This window comes from Chamaea fasciata, unplaced genomic scaffold (assembly GCF_029207755.1).
Source record: "Chamaea fasciata isolate MVZ Bird 193981 ecotype frontalis unplaced genomic scaffold, bChaFas1.0.hap1 SCAF_2, whole genome shotgun sequence".
In the NCBI taxonomy this organism is placed as follows: Eukaryota; Metazoa; Chordata; class Aves; order Passeriformes; family Sylviidae; genus Chamaea; species Chamaea fasciata.
The window spans coordinates 18,584,361-18,603,265 of NW_027094087.1; the positions used below are offsets into that span (position 1 = coordinate 18,584,361).

Here is an 18,905-nt window from a genome sequence, read left to right on the forward strand (position 1 = left end):
CGGGAAGTTAGGGGACTTATGTTTTAGGTTATTTAAGCATCGTTTGTCTTTTTTATTTTTTTTTTCCAGTGGCCTCTGGCTATGTTTTTTTTTAATCTTGGTTTGTGGAAGGAAAACAAATGTGTATGTTTGCCTTAGGCTATTGTTATTTTCAGATCCTTTAAAATGACTCAAAATTGAAGAGCTGTCCTAACCAAAAGCTGCTTAACTTAGACTTGTAATCACACGCACTGTGTGTTTCGCGTTGTATGACACTGTTAGTCTGCAAACAAGACCTCTGAAGTATTAAACTTCAGTGAAGCTAATTGTCCTGTGAGATATGTTGGTGATGGCAGCATAGATGTGTTTGTGCTTTTAGGAATGTGTGTGGGGACTGGGGGATGTCACTCTTGTCAGTTTAGTAAACAGATTAGTATGGCATGCCTGACTTTTTAAGTATGTGTTCTGCATTTTAATGACTTATATCTACTATTAATTTTGAAACTAGAAATACACTTTACTGAAACTCATTTTTCAGGAAGTGAGGAGATAGACTATAGCTTTTTAGCTCTTATGCTTCCCCTCACTATCCTGATATATTTTGTTTAGTAGTCTTTGAAATGACTGCTTGCATCATGATAGATTATCTAGGAGAGTGGTAGGAAGAGTTTGATTGTAACATGGCTTGCTATTCAGGAGATGCAGGCACTCTGCTTCGCTCACGGGTTGATGCTTAAAAGCTTCCTCTTGAAACTGCTGAGCAGGGAGGATTACTGCTACCTGTTGATCTTGGGTCTGCATGGCAATACCATCACCACTTTTTAACTCTGTGATTTAATGCATCTCTTTGCTTTCCCTCTGGCTCTTGTGAAATAAGAGGTTCAACATTTCTTAACGTTCATAATTAGTTATACTAGCAGGGTGGAGACTATTTCATGTAATGTGCCTTTACAAGTGTTATTTTTTTAAAGTCCTGGAAGGCTCTTTTTTGATGCTCCAAGAACAGTATCTGTATTTCCACTGGTTGCTGATAGCAATTATAAACTGAAACTCCAGCTTTAGTAAAAATGGGTATTATCACAAAGACTTTGTTGACATTTTCCTGTCAATGGTCTGGATGCTGTTAACAGTGAGTTCTCTTTTACTAAGAACTGCAAGTATATATACTCAAAAGTAGGTACTCTTCTTCAATAGGAGGAAGTTTTCAGCTTGCAAACTAGGAATCTGGTTTGTTGTTGAAACCATGTGGGGAATGCAGAGGTCTGATTTCCTTGTGTCAGGTCTTTTACAGATCTATATGGTAAGGTTATACCCTGATTTGTTTGTATAATCACGGTTACCAGAAGGTCTTTATTCCACTGATTAGACTTCTGCGTTGCTTTCACTCATCCAAAACAGGGTAACTGTATTTGTTACAGCTCATCAGAGCAGCCAGGAAGGCCTGTTTGCTAGAAGTCACTGGAAAAGCTGGACATTGTGCTGTGCTTCCTTTTTCATTTTACTGGATAAGTGTCCTCAATTTGGATCTTTAATGTATCCTCTTTAAGCTGCTCTCAGTTAATCTAATTTTATTTCCAAATTGTATTAAAGTATACCAGACAGGATGATGTCATAGTGTGGGAATGCTCTAGCTTGTTGGTTGAGTTTTTAGCATTTGGTACTTGTAGTGAAAGGATGTGTTTGAGCAAATTTAATATGCTGGCAAACAAATTTAAATCTCACAGCCTTGTGTGGCAGTAGGCACAGGAAGGTCATTTTTTCCTCCACCTAGATCAAACCCAGGGATTAAAATCAGAAATAGAAACCTGCTTGATCAACTGTTGTTTTCAGTCCCATTTCTGGAGTGTGTCCTATGACTGATTTCTGTGGTGGGGCAGTGGTCAAATTAATACCTATTGAGGGCAGTAGCTCTGCCAAGTCAGTGAGGTGCTACCCATAGTAAGGTTGTGGCTTGGAGGCCTATTTTACTTGTTGTAATAACAGTTGTTATGCTTGTTTATTTTTTAACTACAGTAGTTGTGATAGCCATCTTATTGCTGTAGTAGGGTAGCTGAAGTTTTCTCCCCCATTCTAATGATGTTAAGAAAATGAACAGTAGAAACAAAGCAAACCTTTTATCTTGACCAAACACTGAAGAAAGAGCAGCCTTAAAAACTAGTGGCAGAGCTCAATAATTTCTGGTTTGCATTTTTTCTTTTTTAAAATTGCTGTCTTCTACCTTTCCTCCATTCCTTTCTGTAATTTTGTCCTCTGGCACGTGAGGTTTTCTGTATGAGTTTACTTGTTTGTAACAATAAGGGATTAACCAATACTACCAACATTCCTACCCTATAAGAGCTGTATTGTGAGGGTAGTTTTGTGGTGTATGCAAAAATTTTGGCTACCTAGACACCATGCAAACTTTTTTGTGTAGAATTGGTTATGTGTCCTGCTTTCAGATTGTTCAGATTTCATGATAATGTCAGTTTTCCATGGGCTGGTACTTTAGGTTGAAATAGGCAGAATATTGCAGTTCTGTTTGGGTGCTTTCTCTTTAAACTTTTATTGTCTGTCTGAAAATAATAATGGATTTTGGAAAAAAGTTCTTTAGCAGGGCAGAATGTTGGAGTAGTGCTCCTGCTTGGAGCCTTGTTTGTAAAAGTTACCATAAGCAACATTCTTGCAGGAAATAAAATAAAAAAGAATCTGCATGTAGATAATCAGTGAATGTAAATTGCCTTCTGTCGATATATTTTTCCTTTTTATACTTCATACACTGGGATCTATACTTTTTGTGGTTTATTGGTATGTCTTATGTGAATTTGCAGTACTAACTGCATTATTAAAGGGAAAGCAACAGCATGAATGTCAGGTTTCTCTACTGCTTTTCTCATGGGTAAGTAGTAGCTTTATCATTAAGAACCAAAAATACTTTAATTCCTCTGCAATGTAAAAGATAGTATTTCTTTTATGGTTTATTAGGCTAGCCTTGCTTTTTAATGCTTGCATTGTATAAGAAAAGTTGACCATATATGTCGAGTTATAGGAAGCAAATTACTGTTTTTAAAACATGATCTATATTTTAAAAAGTTTGTATCCCGTAAATAAATGAAAAATGAATATTGTTAACAAATAACTCATATCTTCCTTTAAACTGTGTATAAATTACATGAGGTGTTTTTTCCTGAGATTGTAAACCTAATGTCTTTTAAAACCTAGACCCTAGCAATGTATTACTGTTAGAGAGTAATGGTATGTTGAGACCAACTTTGGGAGAGAATTACTACTATGTAAACATTGAAGTAGTTAGGTCTGTTTACTGTTTGGGCTATTTAGAGTTGTCAGTACTATTTTTTCATGCTTCACTCTTGTGGGATTCAAGCTGATAAAATCATGATAAGTTGTGAATGGGATTTTTTTAAAAACAGGTGTATTTCATCAACTTTTAATCACTTTTCATTCCTCCTATGCATTGGGCCTGAAAATAATTAAATTTTCTACTATGAGGGTTAACAATATTGCCTAAACTATTTGGGTGCCCTGTCATGGCCCACCAGTTGCTTGACTCTGACTGTATAAATGCAGAGAGCATTGATTTAGTCTTTAGTAATTATTTAAGTGCAAACTAGAGTGCTTCTCCAAAGCTTATACTATCAACTTCGTGAGTAAAAGCTGTGTTACCTCTGCAGCTTAGTATTTGTGGTTTTCTTTAAATTAAAATCTGTCAACATCTGAGTATATAGAGCCTGGTAGCTGAAACTGTGTGTGTTGGTTAGCCTTTGCAAAACTTAATGTAATTTATTCTGTGGTCAAAGTTGGTAGGAAATCTTATGTCCTGTGTATGCTGCTTATGGAAAAGGAATACAAAATTAAACAGAGAAACAGAAGCCTCTCTTTTTCTAATTGGAAGAAAGCAAAATTACCCTCCAAAATCAACTGTCCTTGTGTGTCTGTGGCATCAGCATTCTTATTGTTTATTCTTCCACTGTGGAAACATATGGCTCAGTTGCAGTGTGGTAGCTGTTGAACAAGCATTTACTGTATTCTTAGGCAAAAAGATTGGTGTTCAGGCCACCTGTACTTATATTCTGATGAGAACTTTTTTCCTATGGAAAACGAAATGCATTGCAGTTAAGGTAGCTTCAAGCAGGAAGAAATCTGTGTCGAAGAAGCATAATGTTCAAGCTTTTCCTTATTAGCCTCTCCTGATTAAGTTTTTCAGAATTCCCTGTTGGTTGCATTGGATGTTGTGGATTGCTGGAGAATTGTTGTGGTATCTTAACTGCAGAGCTACCTTTGTGCTATTTGTGGTGTGTCAAGGCATTCTCTAATTCTTTGACTGTTTTGTGCAACATGGTGGAAGACACTGGTTCGGTTGGGCAGTTTGGAAGTGAAGTTTTGGAAGTGTGTGAGCACTGCTGCTCGAGTTGTTCTGACCCATTCACTGCAGCTGAAAACAGTGTTTAGCGGATGTCCTACTCATTAGACACTTACTCTGTTTTAGCTGAGTTACTTCCCTTGTATTGTCTTTGACTAGCCTTAGGTGTTTAAACAGATTGTGTTAAGGCTGCAATACTTTGCTTGAACAAGAATCCTTTTGTCAAATGAGTCAAGGGCTTTCAGCTTTGCTTTAAAAAGTAAGTAGAAGATAGTTTTTAGCAAGAAATTAATTGTCTGTGTACAATAGGCCTCCATTGCCCTCATCTCCGATGATGCTATGAAAAAATGCCTTATAATTTAGGTTCACTCTCTTCAAAAGTGTTCTGAGTAGGGGCATTTATTTTGGTTAGGGATAGGAGAGGATGGGAGAGGGGGTTAATGTTTTTTCTTCAAAGGAACTAGAGTTAACTTGTCTGGAAGTTCCAGTGTTAACTGTTTCAAAATCAGTTTCTGGTAGATTAAGGTAATGCCTCAGTTTTTACAGAGTTGCACTCTTACTGTTTCTGTGATTCTGGATTAAGTACTTGGATTTTTCCCTGTGTGTGAGCTAGTGAAAGGAGCTTAATTTTGTCTCAGTTTGCCTCAATAAGAGATACTTTTTTTACTAACTTGCTTACTGCTTTTTATTTTTTACCACTGAGTGCTTGCTAAATATATACATGCTTACTTCCAGCCATAACAATACAAAAATCACACAGTGATATGATTCATGTCCGCTCCTAATGTGTTGATGAGAGTTGCGTTGTAAAGTGCAATATAGAGCTCTTTATTTTAGGGGGGTTGAGGGGTTATTTTTGTGTATTTGTTTGTTTTGAGTTCTGTTTTCTTTTGAAGAAAGGTCTTGGCAAATCTTTTGCGTCAGCAGGTGTCATTTCTTATTGCTTACTTTTAATTGTGAACTGCTGTGGTATGTGTCAGGATATCCTGACTGGAAACCATATGGTTTACCAACCATCTCCTTACAGACTTACTTCCTTTGAAGCCTTGTGTACTCTGTAAAGTGAAGGAAAGCTTATACTACTTCAATGGATCACTGATTTGAACATAATATTAGTATTTTTTTTCAAGTATAATGCATAAAACTAATGAAGGTGTTTGAAGAATTTTTGTGTGGCTTTCTTAAAAGCTTGTTCTAAAATGGAAGGTTCAGCAGAAAGTGAAGCCTTGTAAACTGTCTTGTGTGTAATGATGTGAAACTGAAGAGAACTTTCTAGAACTTCTGAAAGAGAAAATAGTTCTTCCTTATAATTGGATGGTCTTTTTGTATAGCTGAATGGACTGTTGAAAATACAGCAACCAGCATAAGCAAATTGCTTTTTCTTGTTTTAATATTTTAATGGTATTTCTAATATATATGAAATCCTTTATATTCTGCTTGTTGGCACATCTGGTCAAAAAGATAGACTTCAGAAAGAATTAATTCTTTGTTCATGAGATTTAAGTTAGGGTTACTAAGTAATTCAGAAGGATTGCAGCCTTCTCTGCTTGTGGTCTGCTCTCATTGCTGACTTTTTCTGAATAAACATTTTGAACTTTCAGATTTCTTTTTCCCTTGTGCTTGTTACTTCAGAGAGTTGTAAGGCCTGATCAGTGACAGATTTGTGTCTCCTGTAGTTGGTCTTGTGAAGAATGTCAGTCTGGTTTCAAGTTTTCACTAAACCAGAAATCACGGTAAACTCAAAGTTCAGAGGAAAAAGACCTGATTTTCATGAAGATTTTCACTTCTGTGTTTGGGATTCCAGTTCTTCTTACTCTTCTACTAAGAAATTCATGTATGTTTCTGCATGGATGATTTTCAGGTCTAGCTACACATGTAAGATTCTTTGGCCATGTTTCTGACATCTCCTTAGAGAATTCTATCTGTCAGCCTAACTTCAGTGTTTTTCTGATCTTGAAAGAATGCTATCATAGCTAACCTTTATTCTTTGAGAATCCTGCTTTAGACATCTCCTCACCTACAACTGGGGCCCTCTTGTCCTTTTTTTTTTTTTTTTTTTTTTTGTCCTGATGACCTTATCTTTATCACATAAAATACAAACAAGTTATTTTCAGTTTCAAAGCTCTTGCGGTTGTCGATTGCAGTTTCAGACTTCATTACTGGTCAAGAGATGATCAAATGTGCTTTACTTTTTTTTTTAGTTTGTTTCCTTTCAGCTTATTCTCAGCTTTAAGGAGTTCTTTTATAAGCCATTAAATTATTTGAGAGCTTGCTGTGGAACTTGGCAGTTTGTGTCTAGAAATACCAAACTGCTAGTGTTGTCTCTGAACCGCTCTTCAGTGTGTTGAACAGTTCATGTATTTGTATTTGCCTGCTTCTGGTTTTTTTTGGTTTTTTTTTCCTACTGAGATGTAAATTTCTCTGGGATAAGGACTGTTCTACAGCACATCAGAAGGCTTCCTCATGTATTACTTGGTCTAATAGTTGAAAGAATAATAGAAATTACTTAAACAACAATCAGTGAAATGAGGAGAGTTAATGCAAATGTCATGTATTAAGTACTGTTTCGAATGGTGCTAGACTTTTTAAAAACTTCTTAGTGCTTGACTTTTGTCCATTCTATCTCCACTTTCCTAACTATGACCCCCTGTTACCTGAGTCTAATTGCCTGGTTGTGTTCCTGCACTGTCTGTTTCAGACACAAACTATTATTACCTGTTTTCTTTGCTGATTGGGGTGCATGAAGGTCTGTTAGTGGTAGCAGTCTTAGGGCAGTGAATTTCTTAATGATGTAGATGTAGAAATTAGAGGAGAGGTGAGCAATAGTGAGAGAGCTTTGAGTTTAGGGAGGTGAGCAGGATACAGGTTTGTTCCCCTCTCACCTAGAAAAGCTCAAGGATGCATTTTTTTCAAGTTATAAGTAGTAGGAATAGGAATCTACTTTCAGCAATATTAAGATATTTTTATAACCTCATTAGTTACCTCAAAAGAACGTCAAAATCACTAATATATAATGTGGCAATCTCCAAATGATGCCTGTAAAACTTTTATACCACATGGTCTTAATTTTTTCATAAGTATTTGCATATGTGCAGCTGCACACACATCTAGAATGTGTCCCGATGCAATGTTTTAGCCCAGCCTGAATAGCTCAGTGCAACAGCAATCAAAAACTACCTGTTACTTTTAGTCTCTTTTCTTTGTAGAGCAGAACATTACAGAACAAACTATCAGAAAATTTAGATAGCCAGGAGACTATTCTAATCTTGTTATATTAAGGATGTGTAGGAAACAAAGAGTACCTTTCTCTTCCAGTAACATTTCCAGTGGAAACTAGATTGAAGTAAAGGTATTCTATTAGTTTGAACTTACTCTTTGAGTAACATGTATTCAATTAATATTTGTGCTATTTGGGATCACAGTGATTCCAAGTGCATTGAGAGGCTTTCTTCTATTTGGTTTAAGTGGCAAAGTTTTAGTAGTGAAGGAACAGCAGGGGTAGTTTTGCTGAGGCACTGCCAGAAGCTTCATCCCTGTCCAGTGGAGCAGCCAGCTCCAAGATGGACCTGCTGCTGGCTAAGGCCGATTCCATTGGCAACAGTGGTGCCTCTGGGGTAATGTCTTAAAGAAGAGGGGAGAAAAGCTACTGTGCAGAAGCAAATCGCAGCTGGGGAAGAGGGCAGTGCGAATATGTGTGAGAAACATCTCTGCAGCCATGTGGTCCAGTGAAGGAGGAAAGTTGTTCCGGGTGCTGGCGCAGCGATTCCCCTGCAGCCCGTGGTGAAGACCAGGCAGATCCACAGTGTAACATTCACTGGAGGCCATGGAGTACCCCACACCAGAACAGGCTGATGCTTGAGGGAGGCTGTGGTACCACATGGAACCTGTGCTAGAGCAGGCTCCTGGCAGGACCTGTGGTCCCGTGAAGAGAGGAGCCCACACTGGAGCAGGTTTCCTGGCAGGACTTGTGGCCCTGCAGAGGACCCATGCTGCAGCAGTCTGTTCCTGAAGGACTGCACACTAGCCCTTGTGGAGGCGATGTGTTCTAGAGGAGTTCATGAAGAACTCTGGTCCATGAGAAAGACTCACGCTGGGGAAATAAAAGATGACTGTCTCCTGTGAGAGGGAGCCCTGTCTGGAGCAAGGGAAGAGTGTGAGGAATTCTTCCACCTAGGGAGGAGTGGCAGAGACAAGGTGTGATGAACTGACCACAGCCCCCATTCACCATCCCCCTGTGCTACTATGGGGGAGGAGGTAGAGTGGAAAATAAAATTAGGCCCAGGAAGGAGAGAGTGGGGAGGGAATGTGTTTTTAAGGTTTGGTTTTGTTTTCTTGTTACCCTACTCTGATTTGATTGGTAATTAAATGAATTAAGTTCCCCTAGTCGATGCTAACTACCTTAATATTAAGTACCTGTGACAGTATTTGGTGAATGTCTCTCTGTCCTTGTCTTGACCGTGTGAGTCTTTCGTTATGAGTAGAGGAATGAGAGAAGCTTTGGTGGGCACCTCCTCATCCAGCCAAAATCAAAGCACTGAATTTCTATTCCAGCCAGGAGCTGGAAAACAATGAGTTTATAATATTTTTGTTTCCTGGTTTACAATACCTGTTTTTGAGTACCTAAAGTCTGTCTGTTTTAGGTAGTAACTTTTGAACCACTGTCACAGTTCAGACCATTTTCTTATGTGCAGGGCTTTCTAAACTAAATTTCCCTAGGGTCTAAGAGGCTATATTGTTGGATAAAGAAAAGAGAGCCAGCAGATGACAAAGTAATTTATGTCAGTTCTTAATAGATAAACACCTGTAGCTAAGTTAACCTGCGGCAAACAGATCTGTATGAAAGAACTGCTCTTGGCATTTGTTGTATGCTGTGTTATGATATGCTCCTTAGCATACGTTAGACAGGAAAAGACATGCTTTGGGGGAAAACCCACAGAATATGTAGGTAAGCTTTTTATAGGTGTTTGCTTTTTATAGGTGTGACAATATTAAGTCAAATTTTGCCTCTTTTGACATTAGAGACTATGTTGGAATTTCACAGAATATAAATGAAGTAGGATTTAATTCTTTGGCATTGGAGGTTATTTGCTGTGTGTTATACCTAATGAATTTGAAATATCAGACCAACTTTTGTCTCAATTGATTTCTTGTCTTTTACATTCTCTTGTTTTTGCTTATAGGTAAGATTGTGCCAAAACCCAAAGCTTCAACTTAAAAACAGCCCACCTTATATACTTGACATTCTACCTGATACTTACCAACATTTGCGACTTATACTGAGCAAGTATGATGACAACCAGAAACTCGCACAACTCAGTGAGAATGAGTATTTTAAAATCTACATCGACAGTCTTATGAAAAAATCAAAACGGGCCATAAGACTCTTTAAAGAAGGAAAGGAAAGAATGTATGAAGAGCAGTCACAGGACAGGTAAGTGAAATACATAAATATGCAGTAGATCATCTGGTCTGTCTGCATTCTTAACACTGTTGTCTGCAGCCATTGTGTTTTAACATTCTTAATTATTCAAAGAGCAGAAATATCTATTGCTTGGATTCATTGACCCTGCAGGTCAATCAGTAATTTGCTGGATTTGTTTCACTCTCTGCTCTTATCTGTCACTTTGTGACCTTAAAAACCAAGTGCATTTCCTTCATAAAACATTCATTTCATTGTAATTACTTATTCACAGGGCTTACAGTATGTAGTTTTTCCTGTGGTAGGGAGTGGCTGTTAATTTGGATTGAGCTTGACTTCCCTCCCTACACTAGATCCCTAAACTTTGGGAGCCATGATGGATATTGACTTACAGTTTTCACAAGTGATGGTTGTGGAAGTGATGGAAGCAAAACAATATTCACGCTTTTCAGACATTGTGTGATTTTATGGTAAGGTAATAATAATGTTAGTTCATGCTGTGAAACCTTTTCAGAAACCTAATGGATTCTTGATTTGCAATGGTTCAGTTTTAATAAAAGGAGTTAATGACCGCTTTATCTGCACTCTTGGTGATAACTGTAGAGGTTCTTAATATTTGATTTGATTACCTAATGTTTAAAAAAATACTATTTCAGGAAATTCTATGCAAGATCTGCAATCTTATTTTGGGAAGAGGGGAATACAACATTGTTGTGGCCATTACTCTTTGCCTTGTGTGGGATTACTGTAAATCTAGTCAAACGAAAGAGATGATGCTCTTTTGGAAGTCTCCTCTTTTTAAAGGACGTAGTGGGGAATGAGATGTCAAGTGAATGGAGGATTGAATTCCTGCTCTTCTGTCTGTCTGCACTTGAGCTCTGATGTAGGCATGGTGTCAGTATATAGTTTTACAACTGGTGAGATTGGTTGGTAGAAACAGTGAAATGTCTACATTCTTGTAAATGTCATTGCTGTTATGTTTGAATTATACATATGTTCCTTCCAGATCTTTGGCAATGATTATAGCTATTCAGTCTACTATGGTAGTCTTTTGGGCTTGGTAGGGTGTCTGAAATTTGCTTGACGTCTAAGGACTTTTTTCTTAAAGAACATCAAGACTCTCCAAGTGTGAATATACTTAGGCAAAAACACTCCAAGAGGAGCAGAAGACACTGTTTAAGGTGTTTTTAGTGATCAGTAAAGATTTTGATGAATGCGTGGTTTTTTTTGTGCTTGAATTTGTAAGTGTGTAAAGCAGTGATTTCACTGTAGATGCATTCTTACCAGAACTCCTGAGGGAGTTGTCCATCACTGAGCCTATGGCTACCTATGTTAGGCATCCTATTTGGTGTATGGACAGAAGTCACTGTTTTTCAAAGGAAATATGAATTTGTTACGACAAGGGAAATTTGACAGAAGTAGTTGGATTATATAAGCAGGTTCTATTTTGACTAATCTAGTTACAGGTTTGCTTAATGTTAACAGAAATTAAAGCAAATTTCACTGTCACTTTTTCAAAATACTTGCTATAAGCTCTGTAGAGTCATTCTGGCAGTATGTTAGTAACCCCATCTAGTTGCTAGAGTCGCTTCTTTGCGGTTACACGTTCCATTTCCTGCATTAGGGAAACAGTGGTGATAGAAGAACGTCTTTTGTGAAGCACAGTATTTTTGAAGGAGGTGTAGTTAGCATATTTACTGTCTATTTGGGCCATTCTTATGAGATGGTTGGAGAGGAGGGATTTTAAACCAAATCATACTAATGAAGCATACTGAATCACTATAACTATTTCAGGCTTTTAAAATTAGTATTTCAGAAGGTGACAGCTGTCTTCTTTTGCTTAACTGATGGAGTTCAGAGCTTGAGAAAAGGAGCATAATAGAAATGTTTTTCTTGTGTTCAAATTGTTAGTTGGGTTTCCTATACAAATTGCATTCTGACACTGTGTCAGAATGCTTAAATGAAGAAATTGTAAGCTTTACTTCATTAGATCATAACCCATGTCATTCCAAGTAAAAGTCTGTATCTTTTTCATTTCAATGTCTCCTCTTTCATCTGCTGGTGATGTTTAATCTGTTTGTGTGTCCTAGTTTTAAGTTGAATGAGAATGTACTTGTTTGTTGAGCCCTATGACTAAGTATCTGAGCACTGCTAAGCAATGCTTCAATATACTTGATGATGCTAATTCTTGGTAACTTAGCAAAAGAAGTTTTTTAATGTTTAGCCTCTTTGGTTCCAAATATGCTTGCATTAACCTTATTTGTTAGCATTATAATGTAATTGTAGCAGTGATCATTTAAAGATTGTATTTTTGAAGATGCTTCTAAATGACTGTCAAATTGAATTTGTCAATTTGTAGTAGAAACACTGGGAAATAGTAAATTTTAAAGAAGGTAAGGGAAATGTTGGCACCTGGACAGTTTCTGTGGTTTTCATTCTTATTCTTTTTTGGTTTCTGGATAAAAGGGCATCATGGAAAAGAGAAATGCTTCGTTCTTTGTAAATTTGATTGGTATCATTTTAACCTATTAGCATTATTGATTTATCTTCATTTTTATAGTGATGGTACATTTAGGAACCAGTGCCAATATACATGTGATTTTATTTGTGTGACGACACAAAAATTACTCTATTGTGAATAATTTATCAGGAATTTTAGTTTTCAAAGATCCTGTGAAGGAATTTTAGTTTTCAAAGATCCTGTGGATGAAACAAGGTAGAGAAGCAGCACTAATGCAGTGTAAGCTTTTGTGTTAACCATTTGTACAAAATCTGACTGGCACAGTATCTTGTTTCCATATCAAACGCATATGATAGCCATTTAAGAGTAGCTGGTGCTGTCATTCTGTACTCTATTGGGTAGGTCTTGCTAAGAAGGGAAAATAGGGTTTGCAAGTTTGTTTCTTGTGCTTAACTGCATCTATTTTCTGAGTATGGTGCCTTGTTCAAAGTTACGTCCTTTCAGTCTTCTTGCTTAATGAGGTAAGAGATAATGTTCAGTAAGTTCTGTAAACTGTACTAGATATAGGCTGCATGGAAGTCTTTCTATGAACTAAGTAATTTTACTTTTTGTCACAGATTTTACTTTTTAAAAGGTTAGTAGTGCAGGCTTACTAGAATTACTGGTTCAGGCTCATCTACTCATAAGAGGCTTTCTCTGAGGATTTTGGGGTTGTCTTCTCTTCGTTGCTTTTCTTTGCACCCTTTGTTTGTTGAGAAGTAAACTAAAGCTGGAAAGCATCATTTCTATGATGTCCAAACTTCCTTCCCTTTTGCTGTATTCCAGAATTCGGCATTCAGAAAAAATCAGAAGTTTGTAGAATGGCAGTTTTTGAGACAAATGTGTTATCCAAGTGTAGAAATCAAGCACATAAGTTATAGTAATAAGACTATAGGAGGAATAAAGTGTCCGTGGGGAGATTGCTTTTGGATTCATTTGGGGTCCTGGACATAATCTTCACTTCTTACTAATGGAGACAATTGGGAGATTTCCTGTGATTTCCTGTAAGTCATATCCTCAGGAGAATGTCTTGAAATGGAACTTGTTCTCTGACTTTTAATATTGCTTGCATTCTGCTATAGGCCTTTTATATGAGGAGAGGCAGAAAAGTATAAAGCCATGGTGATATTTATTTTTAATAATCTCTTAAAATGCTCCTTGTTTCAGCCAAAGTTGGTTGGCTGTTTGTTTGAAAGTGATATTCCAGAAGTGGAAGATGGATATTTCTTAAGTAGTGGATGGTATAGATGAAGATGTCAAGAGGAGAAGGTTTGTGATGGTTTTGTGATCAATGTAGGAAGGTGTGCATGAAGGGAATGTCAGAATCAAAGAAGTTTTTCAAGGTGATCACAAAACCACTTCTGTTTCTGTCTAGAAAATCTTACTAAATTCTCTTGTGCATCTGGCCGTTTGGTGTCTTGATTCAAACATGTTTATATATTGTACAGCTTGTTTAAATGTTGGTGCAGAATTCTTACGGTCTCTTAAGTCTTCTAAGGAGGTTTGTTTCTGCAATTCATATGTCAGATCAAGTTCTCCTTTGTCACTGTTCATGTTGGTTACTGGATTTATAGAGTATTCATTTCTCTTCCTTAAATCTGTGTTGACAACTGTGATCAGTTATGATTCTTGGATCAAGTCCTTGAACTGATACATTAAAGTACACAATGTTCTTTTTGACATAGAAACTTCTCACCTATTTCTCCTTATCCTGAAAGCAGAGACTTGATAAGAGGTTAAAATAATGTCAGGATGGGTGTCAGGTGTGCCAGCTGTAATACAGTAGCCCTTTGTGTACTTCTGTCCTGTGGTGTGAGGTAACTTACCCTGCTTCCTTGAATTACCTCTGCTTATGTCACAGCCTTGCTGTTTTATTTATAGGAATTTAGGAAATTTATGACTTGGCTAGCCTCAGGACTTGTGTGTGTCTCCAGGCAAGGGAGGTTTTGTTGATTGTGGGAAGGATGAGGATGAGTAAAGTTTTAATTCAGGGGGACTTTGTTTGGAGAAGTTAAGATTGTTTTGGCTGATTTTTTTTGTTTGACAAACAGAATGTCCAGATTCTGAGAAGGATGCTAATAGCCCTTTTCATAAAGCCAGTTTTGGCTTTTGGTTGACATCCCGTAGATAACTTTATAATTGTCAAATAAGTTATGGACTCCTTGGTATACTGTGATTTGTTCCGTTTTCCAAGCGTACTGTGTAATTTTTGGTCTCCAGTAAATTCTGAACTAAGCTATACATACCATCAATCTGCTGCTTAACATGATATGTAAACCCTTAAAATTAAACTGTCTCCACACATTTTAGAGATATAATATATTGTCTGTTTTACTCTAATCTTGCTGAAGCTGAGAGAAAAGAATCTAACATTTGTTTTTCCCCCTCTTGTATTTATTTACCTGTATTTTTAGATGATTCCTTCACTATATTTTTAGCAAAAGTTGCCTTACTCCACTTGAAAGTCTTCTGGAGTGTTGGCCCATTGCTCCTGAGTGTCCCTAGAACAAGGAGGGCACTTTGTCTTTCAGTGTATAATGTATGATAAGATAATTGGGAATGAAACAAAGGGACTTCTTCCAAAGAAAAGTGAGTGCATAACTGATTAGATAGGGTTGCATGGGAGGAGGAAATGCAGTTTTTTTTTTTTTTTAAGCTTTTATGTTATGGTGAGAATTTCCACCCTCTTCTCCCCTCCTGTTCCTTAGATGTGATGTAAAACCAGATGTAAACCAAACAGCTTTAATAAACCCTTTGGTGTACCTGACCCACATGAGTAGTTGATCTTCAGTGCGCATTTGGTGGAGCACAAGCTGTTTGCTCTTTTTGGTTATAGTTTAAATTAAAAAAGGAACGTTACACAAACACACTTTTCAGACAAAGAGACTCTTGTTGCAGAGGGCAGGTGAGAACGTGTGGAGGTTACAAATGGTAAAGCAGTATTATGACATCTTGTTCTCAGCATAAATGCAAACAGGCTGTGTGACTGCAGTTGTTGTAAGGCAGTATTTAAATTCTAGCTTGTTTTTTTTTATCATCTTCAGTGCTTGGGGGTGGGTATTGTCAAATGAGAACAAAGGAAGTATTAGTACGGGAGTTACTTAGAGGCAACTATTTATTCAGAGTGCAGAGAAAGACAAGGATTTTAAAACCACAAAAGGTCCTAATGAAAAAATAATGGTTTGTAAATTCTTATAATTGATCTAGATCCTTGATTCATATCTGATTGTGTAGAGGAGAGATGTGCACTTTGTCTTTTACTTTTTACTCTTATAAAATCAAACAGCATTTTGTATGCTAGGGAAAGGTCTCTTTTAAACATTATTTTACAAGTAACATGGTGATGACAGTCATGTCTGAGTAGAGTTCAGTTGGTGGTAAGGGGATATATACACAGTCTGATATTTTCCTTCTTGTCTTTTGTATAATTATTTATGCCTTATGAAAGCGTGCATGATGCTATTGCCAAATTTTAAGGTGCCATACCATTTATACCCATTTTGGGCAGGTGTAGAAGCTCACAAAAAGCGCAGTTATGGGAATCAGTCCTGTAGGCTTTCCATATATTTGTTTCCTTTATGATAAAGCTAATGGTAGTTCTGCTGCTAGGATTATACAAAATGACTGTTGTAATGTCTAAACTGATATTGTTTTCTATATGATTTCAGTTTATCTTTTGAGCATGATACAGGATGGCCCAATGAGCTGGAGGAAGTAGGTGGTTTTCTGATGATGCAGTACTTTTGGTCAGAGATGTCTGGAAATACTCTGTTGCAGTGAGGATACCAGTACCCATTTCTGGTCTGCAGCAGCTCTGTCTCTCATATCCCTTCTCCATATTTGCCTGTAGGGTCTGTATAGGGAACAGCTGTGCTTGTGGGGGCGGACCATGGTCACCAACTATAAATAAAGCTGTGTTATTAGGTATGATAAAGCCCCAATTAGCACCTTTGGGAATTTCTTGAGGAGCAGACAGTGCTGACTCCTGAATTTAGCATGTAGAAAGGAAGGCTCCTGTGATGGATCTGAATGCATCTTTCGTCAATCACTTTTCTCTGTGCATTTGATTTTTAGAAAATTTGATCTCTGCTTCTCTATTTCCAGAAGTATTCTGTATTCAGTGATAAGGTATTTGTTTTAAGATGCCTTCCACACTAGCCTGTATGATGGAAACTGCTTGCTGTGCAAGCAGGAACACAGAAAGGTTATAGAAGAAAGGTTCCATTTTTAATGAAATGTATGCCTAAACTTATAAGCACATATAGTTTTATTTTTAGGCTATGAAAAGAAATGGTTTCCTTTTCCTAATCCTCTGTGGCGTGGTTTTCCATTAAAAATTAGAAACATGAAAGAATAAAAGTCTGCTTTTATTCTAGAAAGATGAAAAAAAGTTGGGAATAATCACTTTGAAGTGCTACACTTGCTGTTCAGTCAATAGAAGCTCTTTGAAAGTAAAGTAAAGCCAGTTTATAAAAACAAATGTGCTGTAATGGTAATCCTTTGTCCAAGGAATACTTGATCAAAAAATCAGCTTAGAAGACATGCTTGTTATGTAGCAAACTTATGGTCAAGACAGTTTCACTAACCTGTAAAGAGTTAAAGACCTTCATCTGAAAAGGTGGCAGTATATGTTTAGATTAACACAGTTGAAGTTTTAGTTCAAAACAAAATTGGCAGAGTGGGATATCGATGGAAAAGCCGATGGATGGAACTACTGTATTCCATTCATTAAAATCAGGCATGCTAGGGAGTACTTTGATACTGTCATGGAATTTTAAAAATGCTTTATGATCATTTGACTTTTTTTCTTCGTATTCTGTTCTTTGCTTCAGTATTAATAAAGTTAATTTACTTGAATCATACTAAAATTAAGAGTTACTATAATTATTTAGCAAGTTTTTTTTATCAGTGGCTGCACATTTGCAAGCTAACTTTGTCTTTACAGATTGTTCAATAATACTATACATGCTCTAGAACAAGGCAAAGCTTTAATATGATTAATTTGTATTGGAGAAACAATGATTTGTGTTTAAAATTGTAGGTTTGCTGTTGTCTGCACAGAACAGTTTTGTTGCTTGCAAGATGAATATGTTGGCATGTTTCATTCTTTTATATTGAGCAATTCCAAATAATTTCAAAGCATATTCTCTTGAGAGCCAGGGTAAAGATGTAATTTGCTTGATTTGAAAGAAAATGTGATATTTACACAAAAGACTGTGCAATGAATAAAATTATTAAAAAAATCCAAATAAATGGGATGAGGAATGAGATGGAAAGGACCAAGAGTATACTCTGAAAAGAAGCACATCTTAACCCATAGTGCAAATGGAAAAAGAAGTCAGTAAATGAATTTATGTGAGGGATAAAATTTCCTGAGCAAGCAACCAGGTGGCTGTCAAGAGTTCTTGTTAGTAATGTAGATGACTAAAAACATTTTTAATCTTTCTGATTTGAGTGCAGCCAAGGTATTCATTATTGAGATGTTTTTATATTTGTCTCTAGCATATGGTACAACACTGAGTACTTTCACCATTATTTGCTCAGATTTCATGTTGGAATTAAAGAGGTATTCTGTCTTGTATATGGAAGATTTTTCCCCATAATCTGTTTCATTGCCTGATTTTTAACATAGTGTGAAGTGACATACATATTGAATAGTATATTGACTTTATTGTATTTATGTCCTGGAAATATCTTGGCAGATCAGAAAACTGGTGAAGAAGTAATTGTTCGTTTATTTTCATATATTTGGTCATAATAATGATTATACTAGAAGTAGTGTATCCGATGTAGCTGTAGATTTAACTGTATTTCTTCCTACATGAAATAAGACAATAAACTAAAGGGGAAACATAGAAGTAGCGAATGCCTAAGAAACACATTTCTGGGGTATACAATGAAACATTATAGTACGTGGTAGCATATGGATTGAGCTAAATTTAATTTCTGTATGGGTAATGTTGCTGCGATCTCTCTGTAAGAGGACTTTCATTTATAATTCTTGAATGGTCAAAGGGTGGAGATGTAATTTTAGTATCTGATGCATTGGATAGATCAGGATTCCACTGGGAACCTGGACAGCCCACCTAGTCTTTCACTGCTACTAGCTGATTTTTGTCAAGCTGTGACTCTGTAGTGGGAGAAAAATCTCGGGGAAAAATAATTAAATTTAATTTTTTTCTTCTACTTGTTACCACTTCTTGGTGATTCACAAAGCACATCCTTGCTTTCTCCTAAGATAAAACAGTGAAACTATATGACTTTGAAATTTGAAGCAACAATAAAAAGGGAAATGATTCCTATCATCTGTACTAAAAATGTGTCAAGATTACCTTATTTATTCCACAGTTGTTAGTCGAAGTTATCACTAATAATAGTTTGAGCCTTACTTTGTTTTGCCTGTGATACTGAACAGATGTATCTTTAGGAAAAAAGTCCACAACCATATGTCATTTTAATTATTAGCCCTAGTTTTGCATGTACCTTGCACAATGCAAATGTCTCCTGGTGGGGAGGAATACTGAGTAATAAGGTGTGAAAGTCTTGTCAGCTCCTGATTAGCTGCTATCTCTGTCTCTTGAGCTCCAATCCAAAGTATTGCACTGTGACTGTTTATGTTGATATGACCAACAGTGGAGAATATCAAGACT

At 36.7% G+C, this 18,905-nt stretch overlaps 1 protein-coding gene across 3 annotated transcripts in view; it reads left to right on the plus strand.

Moving 5' to 3' along the window:
- CBLB (Cbl proto-oncogene B) overlaps positions 1-18,905 on the plus strand; it is a 126,505-nt gene that overhangs the window by 1,338 nt on the left and 106,262 nt on the right. For 2 of the 3 annotated variants that reach the window (XM_066175149.1, XM_066175150.1), the window contains exon 3: positions 9,517-9,767. In XM_066175149.1, the coding sequence (XP_066031246.1) occupies positions 9,517-9,767 (251 nt within the window). Of the gene's footprint in view, positions 1-9,516; positions 9,768-18,905 lie in introns of those variants that run through there. The other variant, XM_066175151.1, reaches the window with a different exon arrangement.